General features: G+C 40.4%; 1 protein-coding gene across 1 annotated transcript in view; it reads right to left on the reverse strand.

Moving 5' to 3' along the window:
• LOC140453242 (dynein axonemal heavy chain 5-like) overlaps positions 1–22,343 on the reverse strand; it is a 293,833-nt gene that overhangs the window by 31,147 nt on the left and 240,343 nt on the right. Inside the window, 7 exon segments of the mRNA XM_072547816.1 lie at positions 12,984–13,105; positions 15,636–15,826; positions 15,988–16,102; positions 17,625–17,868; positions 21,366–21,548; positions 21,702–21,857; positions 22,027–22,343. Coding sequence (XP_072403917.1) covers positions 12,984–13,105; positions 15,636–15,826; positions 15,988–16,102; positions 17,625–17,868; positions 21,366–21,548; positions 21,702–21,857; positions 22,027–22,343 — 1,328 coding nt within the window.

Below are 22,343 nucleotides of genomic sequence, written 5' to 3' on the forward strand. Positions count from 1 at the left end.
AAACTGTGGGCAGCTTCCCAACCCAGCAGGCAGGCCACACTGGTCTCCCAGTTGATAAATCATCCCCTTTTCTCCATTATGCAGTTAATTGGGTTAGTGATGAGTCGTGAAGGTTGTTTATGGACCTTTTTATCCAGGATTTAATTGCTGAGGTGATGAGAAAGGGTGGGTATCATTCCAGCATCAATCTATCCAATTATTCACCCTTCGCGCCACCTTTCTCAACTTCGCCAGGGAGGGGATAGTTGTGCCCAGTGTTCCATTTCAATCCCTCATATTCAACAGCAGGATTCCAGGGAAGAGTTGTGGATACAGGAATTTCAAGATGGTGGTGTGTAGCGAACAGTGGAGCAATATTTTCATTTCTATGGTTGCTGGGAGGCATTGTTTAATTCAACGTTTCTAACTCTTGCCAGGATCTCTTTAATGAGAGATTCTTCTCCAGACAAGGTGTAGGTTTTAACAAGCTCACAGGGAACCTGAGAGAAGTGTGTGAATGTCATGGCTGAACTAAAGAATTGTGGCAAGTTCGTTAACCAAACAACAAGTTCCTGACCTATTCCTGATCCCTTTAATGTGAGTCTATTCAACAGAATTCTGCCCGTAGTGTCTCCTGGAATACCTGGATACTGTATTCAAATGTAACACATTTCAGATGTAGGTACAGTAATTATTTGTGCCTTCCTATAGCCTCAGTCCTGTTATGTCTTCTAACCAGACCTGGGAGTAATGATAACAGCTGGCAACTGCAGCTTGGCTTCTCACTTCATGCACTGAGGTTTCCAGGAGAACCACACTTGATTACACCAAGACTATCAGATGTACAACCACCTTTGGTCATTTATAAACCTGGAAGCTGTATGGATTCTTTCTAAGTGTACTTTGGAATATCAAAGCAACTACTTCAACCACCCGGCACAACCCATCCGGTGAATGTTTATAAAAAGACTTAATCCGTAAATAAAATTCCTTCCATCAGTAATGGGGAAAATCCCCCATTGCTCTTTCACATCTGGGATCCTTGGGCCTGCTCTCTTTCAGTTTTATTATTTATTTAATCACTTCTTATTTCTATATGTGGTTATAGAGTCATAGAGATGTACAGCACGCAAACAGACCCTTTGGTCCAACTCTTCCATGCCGACCAGATATCCCAACCCAATCTAATCCTACCTGCCAGCACCCGGCCCATATCCTTCCAAAGCCCTCCTATTTATATACCCATCCAAATGTCTTTTAAATGTTGCAACTGTAGTTCTAGACTCCCCCACCCCAGGGAAAAGACTTTGTCTATTTATTCTATCCACGTAATTTTATAAAACTCTAGAAGGTCACCCCTCAGCAGCCGACGCTCCAGGGAAAACAGCCCCAACCTGTTCAGCCTCTCCCTGTAGCTCAAATCCCCCAACCCTGGCAACATGCTTATAAATCTTTTCTGAATCCTTTCAAGTTTCACAACATCATTCCGATAGGAAGGAGACCAGAATTACACGCAATATTCCAACAGTGGCCTAACCAATGCCCTGTACAGCCGCACATGACCTCCCAACTCCTGTACGCAATACTCTGACTGAGAAAAGAAAGGTATACCAAACGCCTTCTTCACTATCTTATCTACCTGCAACTTCACTTTCAAGGAGCCATGAACCTGCACTCTAAGGTCTCTTTGTTCAGCAACACTCCCTAAGACCTTACCATTAAGTGTATACATCCTGCTAAGATTTGCTTTCCCAAAATGCAGCACTTCGCATTTATCTGAATTAAACTCCATCTGCCACTTCTCAGCCCATTGGCCCATCTGGTCAAGATCCTGTTGTAATCTGAGGTAAGCTTCTTTGCTGTCCACTACAGCTTCAATTTTGGTGTCATCTGCAAATTTACAAACTACACCTCCTATGTTTACACTAGATCATTTATATAATTGACGAAAAGTAGTGAACCCAGCACCTATCCTTGTGATACTTCACTGGTCACAGGCCTCCAGTCTGAAAAACAACCTCCACCACCACCCTCTGTCATCTACATTTGAGCCAGTTATCCTGTTAGATCTAACCTTGCTAACTAATCTCCCATAGGGAACCTTGTCAAGCGCCTTACTGAAGTCCATATCGATCATATCTACTGCTCTGCCCTCATTAATCCTCTTTGTTACTTCCTCAAAAAACTCAATCAAGTTTGTGAGACATGATTTCCCATGCACAAAGCCATGTTGACTATCCCGAATCAGTCTTTGCCTTTCCAAATACTTGTACATCCTGTCCCTCAGGATTCCCTCCAACAACTTGCCCCCACTGACATCAGGCTCACCAGTCTATAATTCCCTGGCTTGTCCTTACCACCCTTCTTAAACAGTGGCACCATGTTAGCCAACCTCCAGTCTTCCGGCACCTCACCTGTCACTATCGATGATACAACATCTCAGCAAGAGGCCCAGCAATCACTTCCCTAGCTTCCCACAGAATTCTAGGGTACACTTGATCAGATCCCGGGGTTTTATCCACTTTTATGCATTCCAAGACATCCAACAGTTCCTCCTCTGTAATATGGACATTTTTCAAGATGTCACCATCTATTTCCCTACAGTCTATATCTTTCATGTCCTTTTCCACAGTAATTACTGATGCAAGATACTTGTTTAGTATCTCCCCCATTGTCTGTGGCTCCACACAAAGGTTGCCTTGCTGATCTTTGAGGGGCCCTATTTTCTCCCTAGTTACCCTTCTGTCCTTAATGTATTTGTAAAGTCCCTTTGGATTCTCCTTAGTTTGATTTGCCAAAGCTATCACGTCACCTTTTTGCCCTCCTGATCTCCCTCTTAAGTATATTCCCTTATACTCTTCTAAGAATTCACTTGATCTATCCTGTCTATACCTTATGCTTCCTTCAATTTCTTAACCAAACCCTCAATTTCTTTAGTCATCCAGCATTCCCTACACCTACCAGCATTTCCTTTCACCCTAACAGGAATGTACTGTCTCTGGACTCTCGTGATATCATTCTTGAAGGCTTCCCATTTTCCAGCCATCCCTTTACCTGCGGACAATTGCCCCCAATCAGCTTTTGAAAGTTTTTGCCTAATATTGTCAAAATTTGCCTTTCTCCAATTTAGAACTTCAACTTTTAAATCTGGTCTATCCTTTTCCATCACTACTTTAAATCTAATGGAATTATGGTCACTGGCCCCAAAGTGCTCCCCCACTGACACCTCAGTCACCTGCCCTGCTTTATTTGCGAAGAGTAGGCCAGGTTTTGCACCTTCTCTAGTCGGTACATCCACATACTGAATCAGAAAATTGTCTTGTACACACTTAACAAATTCTTCGCCATCTAAACCCTTAACACTATGGCAGTCCCAGTCTATGTTTGAAAAGTTAAAATCCCCTACCATAACTACCCTATTATTCTTACAAATAGCTGAGATCTCCTTACAAGTTTGTTTCTCAATTTCCCTCTGACTATAATACAATCCCAATAAGGTGATCATCCCTTTCTTACTTCTCAGTTCCACCCAAATAATTTCCCTGGACATATTCCTGGGAATATCCTCCCTCATCACAGCTGTAATGCTATCCCTTATCAAAAACGTCACTCCCCCTCCTCTCTTGCCTCCCCTTCTATCCTTCCTGTAGCATTTGTATCCTGGAACACTAAGCTGCCAGTCCTGCCCATCCCTGAGCCATGTTTCTGTAATTGCTATGATATCCCAGTCCCATGTTCCTAACCATGCCCTGAGTTCATCTGCCTTCCCTGTCAGGCCCCTTGCATTGAAATAAATGCAGTTTAATTTATTTATCCTACCTTGTCCCTGCTTGCCCTGACTGACTGACTGACTTCTGTTCTCAACTGTACCAGTCTCAAATTGATCTCTTTCCTCACTATCTCCCTGGGTTCCTTCCCCCCCCCCCCACCCCCCCCCACCTTACTAGTTTAAATCCTCCCAAGCAGTTCTCGCAAACCTCCCTGCCAGTATATTAGTCCCCTTCCAATTTAGGTTCTTCTTGTGCAGGTCACTTCTACCCCAAAAGAGATTCCAATGATCCAAAAATGTGAATCCTTCTCCCATACACCAGCTCCTCAGCCATGCATTCATCTGCTCTATCCTCCTATTCCTACCCTCACTAGCTTGTAGCACCGGGGGTAATCCAGATATTACCACTCCCGAGGACCTCCTTTTTAAATTCCTGTCTACTCTCTGTAATCTCCCTTTAGAATCTCAATCTTTTCCCTTCCTGTGTTGTTGGTTCCAATGTGTAGAATGACCTCCTGCTGGCCCATCTCCCCCTTGAGAACATTCTGCACCCTCTCTGAGACATCCTTGATCCTGGCACCAGGGAAGCAACACTTTTTTGTTGCTTTTGTTGCTTTTTTGTTGCTAGCCACAGAAGCGTCGGTCTGTGCCTCAGACTATAGAATCCCCTAACACAATTGATCTCTTGGAACCCAACGTACCCCTCATTGCATTAGAGCCAGTCTCAATACTAGAAACTTGGCTGTTTGTGTTAAATTCCCCCTTACAATCCATCACCCCCTACATTTTTCAAAACAGCATACTTGCTTGAAATGGAGATAGCCACAGAAGACTCCTGCACGAACTGCCTACCTCTGTTACCTTTCCAGGAGTTAATTCATCTATATGACTGTATCTGTGAATTTTCCTCCTTCCTATAACTGTCATCCATCACATCCCCTTGCTGTTGCAAATTCCTCATTGCCCCTAACTGTCTCTCCAACCAATCCATTCGATCTGATAGGATTCACAACCAACAGCACTTATTGCAGATATAATCCACATTAACCCATAAGCTCTCCCTACACTCCCACATCCGACAAGAAAAGCATATCACTCTACTAAAGGCCATTTTTGCTCCTTCACAATCTACAGATCCAGAAAATAGCACTGTCTTATTCCTCTACAAAACTCTGCTCCAGGTTAAATTAATACTTATAGCTTATATTTTAAATTTAATCAAAAGACATATCTGTCCCAATTCCCAACTTTTCCCTGTCCTCTGATGTTAGAAACATGTCCTCTGTCTTGTTCTTTTGATAAAATCTGTTAGCTCATTACTATAAATATTTTAATATTTGGTATTTTCTGAGACCCAGCTCATCAGAATGATCTGTCTCGCACAATACGAGAGAATATTAAACAGTTTCTTCCCATGCACATCTAAAGAAGGCAGATTCAGCAGACCCAAGAGGAGGGACACTGGGGATCTACCGTGACCTCTTCCAAAACATTTGCTATAACACCCCAATACCTGCAAAGCTTGCAACATGACTACAAGCAATGAGTAAGAGTGTCAATATCTGTTTTACATTTGGGACACATCTGAGACGTTCCTTTTATAAATTTCGCAAGCTGCTCTGGAGCCAAATAGGCCCTGTGGAGAACCTTCAGTTGCATAGCCTGTGTCCTATTACAGATTGAAATCTTCCTCACATTCTTCCAAACATCCTCCCATCCCTCTGATGAGATCTCCACTTCCAATTCCTGAGTCCAGATTCACATAGCTGTTTAATGTCTTTCAAGACACAACCTCCTAATAAATCAAGAGAACATCTGCAGACCGAAGTACTCCCCTCTCCACATCAGACTTATAGGAATTAACCAATAGTGTGATCTTTTTCTGTATAAAGTCACTAATCTGAAAATAACAAAAGAGGTCCCTAGTGGCCAATTCATATTTAAGGCTCAGCTGATCGAAATAAGTCTCCCAGACAGGAAACTCCTCTAGACTTCCATAACTTAAAGCAAGAATCCATTGATTCTGGCCAAAATCCTGGCATTCCTACTATGGGAGTAAAAAGGGAAGTTTTATATAAATTGCCCTCGTTTTGTTGCATCATTCTCCATGCTTTAACCGTGTTAATGCCAATCGGGTTTCTGCAATGTTCCATCACAATCCTCATCCTGTCCATAAACAGCAAATTAATGAGGGGGCATTTTGCCTGGGAGGCCTCGATGTCCAGCCAAATTGACCTCAGGTCCTGGCAAGCACAGACATTCATGTAAGATGATCAAGAACGTATTTGAAATTTCTTGAAACCTGGGCATTCTACCCCTCCTCTATCTCCTGTGGAAGCTGCAATTTAGCAAGCTTAATAAGAGGTCGCCTGCAGTGCAAGATGAAAGAACCAAGTCAACTGTTAAGCCTCTGTAACGTTTGCTGAGGTGGCACTAGAGGGAGCATTCGCATGGGATATAATAAACGAGAAAGAACATTTATTTTAACCAGAGCTATTCTACCCAACCAAGATATTGGTAGAACCTCCTAACGCTGTAGGTTCTGTCTTATCTTCTCAAGCAAATGCACAAAATTAGTTTTATATAATTGATCAAAGGCAGGAGAAATAAAAATGCCTAAATATAGACAGCCTTCCTGTGACCACCTGAAAGGGAATCAGATTACCTTCATGATCGGGTACTCCCACAAGACCCCCCACAGGCATGGCCTCTAATTTCATAAAGTTAACTTTCTAACCCGAGATAAGCGTAAAATAGATAAACATTTTCTTTTAAACGGGGCACCGATATTGTCGGGTTGGATAGAAAAAGAAGAACGTCATCTGCATAAAGGGTGATTTTACACACCCTGATCCCACCTCTGCGGCAACTATATTGGGGTCCCTCCGGATTGCTCTGCCAACTGCTCAATCACTAATGTAAACAGCAGTGGTGAAAGGGGGCACTTGTCGGCTGCCTCTAGCAAAATTAAAATTGTCAGACCTTATGCCATTAGTGAGAACCACTGCCTTAGGGTCGCTATATAATACTGCCACCCACCTGGCGAAAACCCACCATCCCCCCAAGACCAAACCGTTCTTGGACATAAAAAAGGTACGGCCACTCCACCCGACCAAACGCTTCCTCTGCATCCAGGGAGACTACCAAACCCAGAATCAACGCTTGCTGGCACACCCAGACCATATTCAGTGCTCTTCTAATATTGTTAGAGGAGCCCCTAATAAAACCTGCCCAATCCTCCTTTACAATAGAGGGCAATGCCTTCTCCAACCTCAGTGCCAGCGTTTTCGACAGAATTTTAAAATCCACGTTTAACAGTGAGATAGGCCTGTACGAAGGACAGTCCTCTGGGGCTTTCTCTCTTTTAAGAATAAGGGAGATATTAGATTCTCTCATAGAGAATGGGAGGCAGTCCTGACTGTATGAATAACAGAGAGTATGGATAAACAGGTCAATCTCACTTTGATAGGCTGTAATTAGTGGGATATTGCAAAGATTAGTATTTAGGTACCAGCGATAAACAATAAATATCAAGGTTTTGATGCGAGGAACACCGTGGTGGCACGGTGGCTAAGTGGTTAGTACTGCTGCCTTTCAGTGCCAGGTATACAGGTTCAGCTCGAGCCTCGGGCGACTGTCTGTGTGGAGTTTGCACATTCTCCCTACGTCTGTGTGGGTTTCCTCCCACAATCCAAAGATGTGCAGGTTCGGTGAATTGGCCATGCTAAATTGCCCCTGGTGTTCAAGGATGTGTAGGTTAGGAGCATTGGTCAGGGGTAAATGTGAAGTAATAGGGTAGGGGGAAGGGTCAGGATGGGTTGGTGTGGACTTGTTGGGATGAAGGGCCTGTTTCCACACTGTAGGGATTCTGTGATTTGAGTCTATAACAAATGTAGTATTTCTAGATTTTCAGATGATAGAAAACTAAGCAAGAATCTGTGCTACGCAAAAGATTTCAACAGGCTTAGTGAGTAGCTTAGGTCATGATGGATGGCATATAATTTGGAAACATGTGAGATTATCCACTATAGTAGGAAGAACAGATATGCAGAGTATTTCTCAAATGGTAAGAGATTAGTCAGTGTAGATATGCAAAGTGGCCTAGGTGTCCTTATCAATAAGTCCTGAAGGCTAACGTGCAGGATGCAATTAGGAATAGTCACAGAATATTAATTGCAATAGAATTTGAGTACTGGAGTAATCAAGTCTTGTTTCAATTGTATAAGAGCTTGGTTAGATTACACCTGGAGAACTGTATGCAGTTGAGTCTCCTTACCTTAGGAATGATAGAGGGAGTATAATGAAGGTTCACCAGACTTGTTCCAGAGATGGTGGTACAGTCCTATGAAGAGACGGGGCAGACTAGGCCTGTATCCTCCAGAGTCTTGAAGAATGAGAGCTGATCTCATTGGAACCTACAAAGTGCTTACAGGACAGACAGGATATCTGCAGGTAAGATGTTTTGCCTGTTTGGCAAGTTCAGACCTGGGGGCAAAACCTAAAAATAAGGGGATGCCATTTAAGATATGGATGAGGAGAAATCATTTTACTTGGAGGCTGGTGAATCTTTGGAATTTTCTACCCCACAGGGCTGTGGAAACTCAGTCTTTGAGTATATTTGGAGTAGGGCTTGATACATTTTTTATTGTTAATAGCGTCGTTATTGGGGTAGTATGGGTGAAAGGAATGAAATTCTGATCAGCAATAATTGTATTAAATGGCAAAGCAGGCTCAATGGGCTGAATGGTCTGCCTATGTTACAACTAATGTAACGTACTGCTTGTCCTCACCCACCTTCTGTCAATGTAACATATATCATACTGACATTTTCCAAACAAATATGTGTGGAGTTTGCACATTCTCCCCGTGTCTGTGTGGGTTTTCTTCGGGTCCTCTGGTTTCCTCCCACAATCTAAAAATGTGCAGGTTAGGTGAATTGGCCATGCTAAATTGCCCGTAGTGTTAGATGAAGGGTTAAATGTAGGGGAATGTATCTTGGTGGTTTGCGCTTCGGCGGGCCGGTGTGGACTTGTTGGGCCGAAGGGCCTGTTTCCACATTGTAAGTAATCTAATCTAATCTAATCTAAATAAGGTATTCAAGCGTTTCATAGAACATAGAATATCGAACAGTACAGCACCATACAGGCCCTTCTGCCCTTAATGTTGTGCTGGCCTTTTATCCTACTCTAAGATCAGACAAACCTACATACCCTTAATCGTAATAACTTCCATGTGCCTATCCAGTAGTCGCTTACATGTCCCTAATATACGTGATTCTACCACTACTGTTGGCAGTGCATTCCATGTACCTACCACTCTCTATGGAAAGAACCTACCTCTGACATCTCCCCTAAATTTTCCTCTAATTACCTTAAAATTATGCCCCCTCATGATAGACATTTCCGCTATGGGAAAAAGTCTCTGGCTACCTACTTTATCTATGCTTCTCAACATCTTGTAGACCTCTATCAAGTCACCTTTCATTCTTCTTTGCTCCAATGAAAAAAGCCCTAGCTCCCTCAACCTTTCTTCATAAGACATGCCCTCCAGAGGAGATTCAAGATGGTGGTGATCTAATAGGTCTGCCCTGCTGAGCTCTGCACCACAACCCAGGCAAGATTTCAGCATTATAGAGACAAGCAAATGGTATTGGAAGCTTCCAGAACACTGGGGAACGATCCACAGTCTCTGATCTACAAGGGATCAAAAATTATATTATTTTAGGACATTTCTGTGGCTGTGCACTGCAAGAGGAAGATCTTTGATGAAGTAAAGAAGAGGCTGAGAGATTTGAATATTCAGTACTCTGTAAGGTTCCCGGCAGTGTTACATTTCAGCCATGGAGGGTCCGTGTATATTTTTGATTCATCAGAAAAGGCAAAGGACTTCCTGAACACTTTAAATTAGACTGCCTAGTTCAAGTAATATGGACAATATTTTGTGTTTCCTTTATTTTCTCTGTTGTTTACTTGGTTTTGCCCCTTTAATATATGAGGGTCTTTTTTCTTTCTCCCCTCTCATTTTTTATTATTCCCTGTTTTTTCTTTCACCTGGTTTAGGATTTTTTTTGATCAGTAATAACTGGGGTCGATGTATGAGTGGGACAGGCTGAATGCCCAATTCTAATTTCCTTGTTTGTAACATACATGTATTCTTTACTTTTGTTTTGCCTGGGTTTGGGGCGCGGCTTCAGCTAGAAGGAGCCATGGAGGGGTTAGTGGATCGTGTGAGTGCCGGCTATGGGCAAGGGGGAAAGTCTCTTATTATCTGTTTTTTGTGTTGGCTTACTATAGGCGTAGCTTTTAGAAGTTCTGCTTTGGTAGTTCTTATAGATGTATTTTCCAGATTAGACTACTGTTTCCACTCAGCACATTGTGAGTAAGGTTCTTCCTCTTGGGGGGTCATGGCTATGGCTAGTTGCTCATTTAAATGGTGCACCTGGAATATTAAGGGGAGTCACTCACTGATTAAGAGAAAGAAAATACTTTCAAGTCTTGGAAAGGAAAGGGTCAATGACGCTCTGTTGCAAGAAACACATCCAGATAAGGAGCATCTAAGGTTGCAGCAGGGAGGGTTCGGCTGGGTGTACTTCTCGTCTTTTAATTCCAAAAGCAGGGGAGTAGCTCTACTCATTCAGAAGAATCTCCCATTTCAGCTGTTAGACCAAATTAATATGTGCAATTTGTGATCCTCAAAGCTCTAATACATGGAGAGGAGTATGGTACTTTGAATGTTTATTAACCCCACCTGGCACAGCCCCTTAAGTCTTTAACGGATGCACTTTCCAGGTTGATGCCCCTTGGAGTGCGCCACACGATTATAGGGGGAGACTTCAATTGTCCCATGGACCCTGAGCTGGACAGGATGCCTAGGGGTCTCCCAAGCACCTCCCTGCAATTCAACCAACTGGTGGATTTATGTAGGGATTTGGGATTGGTGGATGTGTGGAGCTGCCTTCATCCAAGGGTTGGGACTTTACTTTCTTCTCTAACTCACACAAGTGCCACACAAAGATTGATAAGTTCTTTACTCCACCGGCCTTTTTGGATTTGGTACTGTCCTGTAGAGTTGGGAACATAGCCGTTTCTGACCATGCGGTAGTGTATTTGGAGGTTAAGGTCAGAGGTGATGGGACAGGCTTGCAGCATTGGCACATGGATCCTTTTCTCCTGAAGGGCAGTAAGTACTTTTTGCAAGAGTTTAAAATTTTCTGGGATATTAATTTGGGTACAGCCATTAACCCGTCCGTGCTCTGGGAGACTGCCACGGCCTATGCAAGAGTTTTAATTATTTCCTACTCAGTGACCCCAGAAGTGACAGAGGGAGGAGGAGAAGCGTATGCTTGAGACCCAGTTGAAGGTAGCTGAGACAGCGTACTTTGACAGGCCATTGTGACCAAGTTAAAGTGGATTACAGCTCTCCGGGCTGCTCTGAACTCTGCACTCACTCAGACAATGAAGAGAGAGATCTCCTTTGCAAAACAAAGGCTATTAAAGTATGGTGATAAACCGGATACATACCTGACATACCTGCCCAGGAAGAATCTCTAATCTGTGCAAAGACATGACCACCTATCCCATATGTTTTAATTTTGCTAACCAATCTCCTGTGGGGGAATCCAAATATTCCACATCCATTGAAATGAAAATCTAAATTACTACATCTATTAACTTCCCTTTATCAATACAAACTCAACACTGCTGATAACATTGACTATATTGCTGCTCAATGATATCCTACTATTCATAATGCTTGTGATCTGCTCCCATCTTCTGTAGCATGCTATTGTCTTCTTCACCCAGCTCCCCAACATTCTAAAGCCCCAAAGTTCTCAGCCGAGCTGTTTCAGAGCTTTACTGGTCCTGATACTCTTGACTTAGCTAAGTCTTTGGTCTTAATGCTCTTTAGTGCGTTTTCTAAGTCTTCATGCAAATAGTAAACATCAACGGAAGCTAAAGGCCTTCCAACGCAAGAGTATTCAAAATTGTAAGAAATTGTCTTTGGTTACAACAGGGAACCATAAGGTGTCATTTGGTCGATGCAATACAGGTCAGCATCTCACCAGTTCTTATTCTCTGCATTCAATACCCCCAGCATTTAGTCTGTTCCCAGTTTCCATAAAACACATCACTGCTCCTCTGTTCTGATTTCCCATGACAGCCTGCTGATGTCTGCCCAGCTCCCAAAACATCTGAGTCCTTTTAATTTATTTTTATATATGGGTCAGCCGTAAAGGGGACTTGCAATTTAATTAAGTTCTTTTCCAAAAGCAGCAATTTTAATTCTCAGTTTTATTTAATTCACCAGCTGCTGTCACCTTGCAGCTGATTCCTGACCACTGCACATATATCATACTGTCCTCAGGACAAGTGAATCTCAGCACTTTGCAGATGTTACTGTTTCTGTGATCTATTTTTAAATGGTTAGAATTGTTGCCCTTCTTTTAGTTATATGCACCTGCTACAGACTGCAGTAGCAACCACCAGACATCTGTTAATAAACAGGAAGGATTAACCTTTCAGGAAACCAATAAGTAAGAGACCCAAAATTAAACATATTTGTTTAAAATAAAGTTTTCAGTGACATTCAGTACATCTTCAGAGTAACTTGGGAGTCTTTCTGCCCTATTGTGGGTTGTTCTCCTTCTGCGAACAGCTTATGTGAGGGTGGGACACAGATTGGATGTTATGGATGCTACTGGGGTGGGATAGGCAGTTAGAGTTGGGTTTGGTAACATGTGTCGAAATAACCCATAAGCCCTCACAGAAATCCCTCCAAAAAAACTTGATGCAAGTCGGATTTAGCCAAAAGTGCAGATCTTAACAAGCCCATAGGAAACATGGAAGATGTATATCAATGCCATGACTGAGTTAAAGAATTGGGGCATAGCTCATTGATAAAACAACAGGTTCCTGAGCCAGTGCTGATCCCTTTAATGCAGAGCAGAAGGTAGAAACCCCTTCTCCCCATTATTTGAGAGCTGGGCTCATTGTCAAATGGCCAGTGTTACAAATGACCAATTCATAAGACTGAGGGCTTGCAAGTTTGAATGTCAAAGCTGGGATTTGATGCTCTAACCTTGATTCAAATTTACTATTAGAACTGCTGAGTCAAACACAAACATTTTACATTAATCTCATGCATCAATATTTGTTAAAATATGAATCAAAAATTCAATGAAAAATTATTATTATTCATCACCACAATAATATATTGATGATGCCTTCAATCTTACCTGGACCAGGATGTTGAAGAACTGATTAAGCTTACTAAGTTCAACCAGGTTCAGCCAAGTCATATCAAGAATCCATTTGGCAGGTTTTTGAGGACATGTTTTGAGGTCAAGAGAAGCACCACCTGGAATTTTGAATTTACATGACAGTGTATATAACATGTAGACCACACTCAGAAACATGATAAATTTAGCACTTCACATTTCAATAAGTGTTACAGGATTCACTATCTGAAACCAACTGGCCACTGGTTACAGAGCGATAGCTGCAGAGCTGCTCTCTATACCTGGGAATATTCCCTACAGTTTAGAGAGATCTGAAGGCAGACTTACAGTGATAAATTAAAAGAGGTTTGACATCCCAAAATATGTTTTTTATATATATCCAAATTAGGAAAATTATTTTCTGGAGTTAATGCATTTTACTAGAGAACAGAATAGTAAGTAGACTCTAATTGCTTGGTATATGACACCAGATGGGAGACATATACAGCGCAGCATATTCCTAAAGTAATTACTATTTAGGGTTGTGTCACATATCCAGTTTGGCATTGCTTGATTAGATTCAATTCCCTAAGTGTGGAAACAGGCCATTTGGCCCAATAAGTGCACACCGACCCTCCAAAGAGCAACTCACCTAGACCCATTTCCCTCTGACTAATGCATCTAACACTGTGGGCAATTTGGCATGGCCAATCACCTGACCTACACATCTTTGGATTGTGGGAGGAAACCCACACAGACATGAGGAAAATTTGCAAGCTCCACAAAGATGGTTGCCCAAGATTGGAATTGAACCCAGATCTCTGGCGCTGTGAGGCTACAGTGTTAACCACTCAGCCAACCTCAGAATTGCTGCAAGGCAATTCTGAATATGTGGAATATCAATAGTAGTGCACCTCAAGAGATTGTTGAAAGCACTAATGCCAAGAAATTGAAGTCACCTCCAGGTAGTTATTTTACTTGTCTGAGTTTGCAATATCTTCTACAGTATCACTGCAGTTTCAGTAAAACAATCTTTTCTAATGTAAAGACGTAAACCAAAGGAGAGATAATTCCTGCATCAGCTGTGTCATAAATATTAAATATTTTACTGAAGAAACTATTGGTGATTATCTTGACTTTGCAAGTTTGTGTAAAATCGATGAAAGCAAATAGGTATCTGTATTACATCTCTTCTTACAGAAGAGAATGGAAATAAAAATTATCTCATTCACTTTACACTATCATACAAAGCCAAAATTATCCTTAAAATGCTGAAGAACTATTTTCATTAAGTTTATTAAAATATCTACAACATATGAAGATCAATTTAAGTGTTGAAGACAGACTATCTTGGTTCGTCTGGAAAACAATCTATACCTTAAATGCCTTGAGGGTTTTTTGTCTTATTAACAAATTCCATGTTAAGTCAAATACATTGCCCACCAATATTAAAACTGAAAAATATCACTGACAGAATTATGGTGCAAGTAATTTGTAAAATCCACATTGAATACCAGGATATAGTTTAGTTCGCTGAGCTGGAAGGTTCATTTTCAAATGTTTCATCACCATACTAGGTAACATCTTCAGTGAGCCTCCAGAAGAAACACTGCTGATGACTCCTGCTTTCTATTTATATGTTTGGGTTTCTTTGGGTTGGTGATGTCATTTCCTGCGGTGATATCATTTCCTATGGTGATGTCACTTAGGAAATGACCTCACCACAGGAAACAATATCACCAACCCAAAGAAACCCAAACGTATAAATAGAAAGCAGAAATCAGCAGTGCTTCATCTGGAGGCTCACTGAAGATGTTACCTAGTATGGTGACAAAATGTCTGAAAATGAACCTTCCAGCTCAGCGAGCAAAACTATATCCAGAACCTCAACCTGAGCTACAAATCTTCTCAAAACTCGCTAACACTGAATACCACACGTTTATAAATTCTGTGTCATATGATTTTACTCCACAACCATCTGATGAAGGAGCAGCATTCAGAAAGCTGGTGCTTCCGAATAAACCTGTTGGACTAGAACCTGGTGTTTTGTGATTTTTAACTTTTTCCACCCCAGTCCAACACCGACACCTCCAAATAGGAAGAACAGTATACAGATTGTTATTTCAGTGGGTTGGCTCACATGTGGTGGATTGAATGTCCTCTTTCTGTGCTGTAAAATTCTGTGATTTTATGATGCATTTAAAATTGTTGTATATTTTCATAGAAATAGTATTTATCAGTCATATATCCACATAGCTTTAAGTGAACAATTCAGAGGGAACCTGTCCTGAATTAAATGCACATATGTTTTGCCTAATATCTCAATTGAATCCTCTCTTAGGCAAAATGCCAGAGCCTGTACAAAGCAAACCAAAAAAATTACAAATGGAGAATGTGAACAAGCACATTTTATAAACATTACAAATATTGAGAATTAAACATGATGGTTTCCAAATCATATTATTAGAATGTTAAAAGATCTATGTAAGTGCAAGTTAATACTGATGTGAAGCAATATGACAGACCCTTTGTGCACAGCGAATTCCATTGTCTAATTTAGATTCAAAGTAAAAATGTGATTTTCTTCCTTTTTTTCTCCAAATTAGCTAACACAAAATCACTGTAACAATTTATAAAAGTTCAACTTCATCTACTTATGAACCAACATACCTTTAATGAGTGTGAGAAATTCATCATGCTTAACTTTGTGGCATTGCATATCAATTTTTAAAGTAAGCAAGAGTGTGAAAAGGAACTTGTGTTGCTCATAGAATCCCCGAGCAGTGTAGGTGTAAATTTCATAGGTCATATAATCAATAATGCAGACTATTCGCTTGCTAGTGAATGGACTTTTAGCAGACCTGGTGGAATTACAAATACGTTAAATGTAAAATGAAATATACACAAAATAGAATGCAAAGACATAAAATAGAAATCATAATCAAAATTAGGGTGGATTAAACTGGAACTAAGAAAATAGATCTGACTGGTAAATCCAAGTAAATAGGACATGGTACCAAACCTGACTAGTGACAGGTCAAAAATCCCAAGGAATTGCTTCAGGGAAGTCTGATACATCACGTTCACCATACTCATCTCGACAATTAAGAAATAAAGAATACTGCCTCTTGTAGCAACTGTGAGGAAATAAAATGATGCACAATAAATCATTACTACAATGATAATTTACTGCAACACAAAGTTAATATTACATCCAAACATTTTCCAGCAGTTAGGTCTCCAGTACTGCCCAGAAAACCCTCTTTTGTTTTAAAAAAAGTCATGCCTTTTATGTAACTTCAATTGTGTCTTAAGCTCAAATTGGTTCATAGAACTAGTTTAGTAAATTACATTTCAACTTTCACATTTAAATCAGGCTTTCTGTGGATTAAACTTCTTAACTTCAAACATTCATTTGAGGAAACTGTACTGAATGTTTTAGAAGGATATACTACCATAAGAAAGATATAATATAATGATAGCATAGAGATTTGCTTATTTTGGAAGAGTCATAGGCAGTCTGGAATTTGAATATAGCGGAATATTTTTTCAGCAATTGAATATTGCTGAATATTATTGAATATTTTTTCAAAGCTTTTCATCATGCACTCATCAGAACAATTCACAAGAATTAACACAAGTACTGCAGCACTATGTCATGTCTCTAGACTGTCCACCAATGGGTGAATCAACATTCATTAAACTATGAATTCATATGAATTTAATGATACGTATGTGCAAATAAATAGTTTTTGTTACAGGAACTCTGCTAGACCCAGCTCTTGGAAACATGTTTGTTGGGTTTTATGAGTAACATAACACCTAACCTCTTACCCTTTGCATATTCTGATACATTGATGACACAAAGATGATTTGAAGCTATATAAAGGATCTGTGTACATGTCTTAATGCAGTCCATCCTGTGGCCAAATTCATCTTTGAAATGGGCAGAAAAATTATCATCCTTTCCTTCATGTCTTGGTTGAGAAATCGACTGGGGGTGCCCTACCACAAACCTACATTTACTGGCCAATATACGCGTTATGATTCCTACATTTGCTCGCACAATAATATTGACCTAATTGGCAATCTCATAAATTCGGACCAATAAAGGTTTTCCCTGAGAGTCATAAAGTCATAGAGACATAGAGATGTACAGCATGGAAACAGACCCTTCTGTCCAACCTATCCATGCCGACCAGATATCTCAACCCAATCTAGTCCCACTTGTCAGCACCCAGCCCACATCCCTCCAAACCCTTCCTGTTCATAAACCCATCGAGATGCCTTTTAAATGCTGTAATTATACTAGCCGCCACAACTTCGTATTTGTTGCAAGTTTTCCTGCTGAGTGCAATATAAAATCCTTCAATGTGTCTTTTTTTTCAGCAAAACTTTTAACTAATTAAAAATAAATAATGAAGTAACAATAAGCAGTTCTGAACACTCAAGGAGTTCCCTTATTTAGTTTAAAGCCACAGTCTGATTCTACATATTTTTTTTCAGTCTGATCATTAAAGCCGAAATAAAGAGCGGTTGAATCTGAAAAAATTCAAATACAAAGGTGGAAGCTGAAGTCCCAAGTGCATAATCTATGAAGAAATGAGTTTTGTATACTGATTGATTTGATGCATCAGATTCCACAGAGTTCTGACCTACCTGGTCGGTACTCCTCCCGAGCTGCATTTATTTGCAGTTCTGTCTCAGCTGCTGTCTTTAACTTTTGCGTTACTTCTTCAGCTGTCAGCTTGGTGTTTTGAAGCACTATGATCAGACTCTCATCATCCACCAGGGAACCTTGGGTAGTTGTTAAACGGTAAAGTAGGTTATCTTCTAGCTCCTTCATCTTCCTTTTATTTGCAGTTACATCCTCCATCAGATTCGTTCGCTCTCTCTCCAGTTCCTAAAAATAAATTCAGACACAAAGATCTACAGTTTAATGCAAATATCTACAGCTTAACACAAATACCTGCAGTTTAATACAAATATCTACAGTTTAATACAAATACCTGCAGTTTAATACAAATATCTACAGTTTAATACACATTAAGCTCTACTTCTGGTTTTAAAGGAAATAACTCTCCTACTTGAAAACTTTATACTTTAAAGCCTAAATGGACATTATTTATCTAACAATATATTTTTGAGACTGCATTTACCATTCTCCAACTAAACGTTGTTTCCAGCCTTTTGTTTCAACACTGCAGATTATTTGTCAAAGAATAATTATTACCACAGGCTCAAAATTGTCCTTAACATTGTTCTGAATTCTGCTACAAACCTCAGGATCCCAACACTGGGTTAAGGACAAGGTCCCCAGTTTGCCTAGACCGAACAGCAGGACCTGCAAAGCAATGTTTCTGCGGGAAATGGAAATCCCTGTTTGAAAGCTTTAATAGCACCTTTAGAGTAGATAAAGTGGAACTAGTAGATATAACAGACTTAGAATTCCAAACAGCATTTGATAAGATGCAGCACAAAAGCTTAATACACAACAATACACAAACACAAGATCTCATAGAGTTGAGATGATAAATTAGCATGGATTCAGACTGGTTCATGGGCAGAAAATAAGGCTAAATGGAGTCTTTTCAAACTGTAATCGGTGACTAAAATTGCCATAGTCCCAGAGGACAATAGGGCTGCTCTCTGATTAGAGAGAAACAACTGGTGGGGAGTTTAGCCTAAAGGCCACATTGCCTCAGGCAAGGTGCAAGGTTGAGAAGGTAGAATCTTCTTAGTAACCTCAGCCAGTGCAGGAATTGAAACCCCGCTTTTGGTATCACTCTGCACACAAACCATGCATTCAGCCAACTGAGCTAACTGATGCAGCACAGGCTATGGCTAGTGAAATGCTGGAAGTAACAGCTACTTAAATTTATATTAATGGCTTGGAGGAAAATGGAGAGTTGTGTATCTAAGGTGTGCTAATGATACAAACTAAATGGAACTGCAAGCTATAAGGAAGAACTGAAATGGCTTTAAAGAAATACAGGCAGATTAAGTGACTTAGCAAAGTGGTAGATACTGAGGTGTGAGGTCATGAGAACAGAAAAAACCTTCTTTTAAGGTCAAGAAACTTGTAAATGTTGATGTTCAGCAAGACTTGGGTGTATTGATACAAGGAACATAAAAGGTGAGCATGTAAGTGCAGAAAGTAGTTTCGACAAATGACATGTTGGCTTTTTTTACAAGGGAGTTGAAGTCTAAGAATAATTAAGCAAGGATTTGATGAGACCACATCTAAACTAATGGTCTCCATTAAAAAGGATAAACTTGCACTGGAAGCAGCACAGCAAAGGTTCACTAGATTAGGCTCAGGCATGAGAAGGTTGTCCGACAATGAGAGGCCAAATAATTTAGGTCTGCAGATTGCAGGGGAGCTTTCTTCCTCGCTGTAATTGAGATCCAGGCCACAGCAGCTAAGTTCATTCCACAGAATATTCCTCTTCCTGGTGGGACATGGGTAATGCTGAATAAATTGTGAAAATACAATGAGAATTTTACAAAAAAAAAATCAGGGTATTGAAGAAGTTTTATGGTTTTCCCCTGAAGCTTTAAATGGCCATTCCTGAGCCTCACTCTTCAGCAGCAACTACCCTATTTCCATGCATTTGCAGCTCACTAATACTTCCACTTGCCTTATTTCTATGGCACAAGAAAAAACATTCTCATTATATCCACTGTATCAAAACCTTCCATGATTTTAACGACCTCCATTAATTATTCCCCAGGCTTTTTTTCCAAAAGAAAGGAGATTCAGCCTGGCAATCTTTCCTGAATATATACCCACCATTTTTTTTGGCTTCATTCTAGCAAACTTCTCTGCACCCACTACAGGGCCTCTGTATACTTTCCACCGTGCAGTGACCGGAACTGCACGCAGTACTCTTTAAATATGGTCTAACCAAGGTTTGAGATCGGTTTAGCATAACATTCCTACAATTTTCATTTTTATCCCTCTAGAAACATATCTCGGGCAGAAGTTTCCTCTCTGTTGTGATGTGAGCAATGGGTAGAAAGGTGAGAGATAATAAGAAAGATCAGAATTTCAACATCAAGCAACATTATTGCAATTTTCACTGAAGGATTCTCACTCATATATGTTTTAGTTGTGATTACAGTAACAGTAAGAATGCTACCCAACTTGTCAATATTTCAAATATTGTTATTTTAGTGACAATATACTGAGGAACCTTTCTACATGCATTATTTTATGTTTTAATATACTTTTTTTTAAAAATTGGGCTGTGTTCAACCATAGTTGCCTGCAACTAAGTGTTAGTCTTACTCAATACAAGAAGTAACAGCCTCCACTAACCTGGCAGCTTTTCTGTCCAGCCAAGGGGCACCCTGCCAAATACCAGGGATCCCATAAAATACTGGTAATTTAGGGTCGTGAATTGTGTAAATCAGCTGTCTGTCTCTGCGGATCAGACAGATGATCTGCTTCAGGGAGCACAACTCCCCCGGTGAAGGGACAATGAGGGAGAGCTGTTCCAATGTGGCTCGTTCTACTCTGCCAACCCTCAGCTCTGATTCTGCCACCCAGGGATTAGTGAAAGAGAGGAACATATGGAGGGAAATTTGGCAGAATTGAATGGGACCTGCAAGACATTATTACACCTTAGAGTTAATCTCATTCTAGCAAGTAATTTGAAGGGTCTTGTAACCATAAAGGTGCAATCTAAACATAAGGGTTTTCATTAATAAGAGACCTGTACCTCAGTGAAATGACATTCCTACCACCTCCTATTTATTATTTTCCTAAGGCTTTTTTTAGGCCAGGGAAGGAATGACCTCCAATCCCTGAAACTGTGTGGGAATGTAATTAGTCCTCTATTGCCATTCCAGTCAAGGCTTTTATTCTACTAACTGACTAGGCTCCAGTTAGGATCAAAGAACATACAAACACGTTATTTGCTGCAACCCAATAGGGAGACTTTATCCTGAAGCTTTGCACTTTGCGAGAACTTAGAACAACCAGATCAAGCCCAAGAACACGTTTGATGTCTCACGAGTGTGACTTATCAGTGCTCATGTGACTCACCTTAGAGAGACACTTTTCCAGCATTAACATACCTCAACTATAATGCATAACAGTTTTATTGATAATCACTGAATGAATACATTGTGTAGAAATGGTCTAAAAAGAATAGTCCAAAAACCAAACACTTGATTGAAATAAACTCTGAAATTATTGTGCAGATGATTCTCTATTATGCTCATTCCTATGTTAAGCTATTTTTCAAATCAACCTGTTCAGAGATGTTATTACACACCTTTGGAGCAAGTGGTACTTGAACCTGCCTCTCTTGGTCCAGTGGTCGGGACACTACCATTCCACCACAAGAGAGCCCCACTTCTATGTTAAGTCATTAATTGAATGATTTGCATCACCTGTTTCTCAGTGAGAATGGCTCTTCCCAATAGTTGATCCTCGAGACCTTCAATGGTGACGGTGAAGTCAATAATTGAAGTTCGAGCACTTATCTCCGGAGTATAAGCGGGATTGGCCAGTTTTGTAGTAATGTACAATCTGAAACCACTCAGGACATCCATCTCCTTATCTCCTATCTTTACCTGCAGAAAAGACATCCAGAGTTTTGGTCAATAAATGCTGGTTTACTAATGATGACATAACCCAACAATAAATATTTTTAAAAGTACGTTGATATGTCCACATTATAATTATTACCATATAAATGATGCACTATACAAATACTTAGAAGTCACCTTATGTGTGGACCCAGTTTTGATGAAGTTTTTTTCCAGTACATTGTCCAATGCTGGGTCAAGTTCTTCCCCTACATCCTCAATTAATAATGGTCTTCCCAGTGAAAGGCAGTCTTCCAAGTGATTTCTAAAGTACTTATGATTTAAGGATGTTACCTGTAAAAGTTTAATCACTTATAAGAAAATTTGAAATACACTAATGTTTACTCAGTTCTATAATTATCAGGGTATCATGCGACGACTTGATAGTCACGCTGTAAAGCAGTGGGAAATGATTCTCAAGTACCAGAAACACGAATCGATCGTTGCAGTTCATGCCCACTACCTGAAGTTCATTCTTTGCTTCTTTATTCTTTATCCAGGTCTTCCCCTGAGACTGAGGATCGATCAGGAGTGGAAACCGGGCTGCCTTTGCAACAATGATTCCATTTTGTATCGAGAGGTCATCATTCGGAAGGCCTTGCAAGTTCCACTCTCCAACTGTGGGTCCATCAATAAGCATTTCTGAGACATTTAGATTTACGGTGAATGGAATGTTATGTAATATTATTTCTTGCTGCCAACTGTTTAACAACAGATTTCTAAATTCCTGGTTGAATGGTCCTGCATAAGACAGAAACGCTGTTGCCAGCAAAACATTCC

Source organism: Chiloscyllium punctatum, chromosome 26, assembly GCF_047496795.1.
Source record: "Chiloscyllium punctatum isolate Juve2018m chromosome 26, sChiPun1.3, whole genome shotgun sequence".
NCBI lineage: Eukaryota > Metazoa > Chordata > Chondrichthyes > Orectolobiformes > Hemiscylliidae > Chiloscyllium > Chiloscyllium punctatum.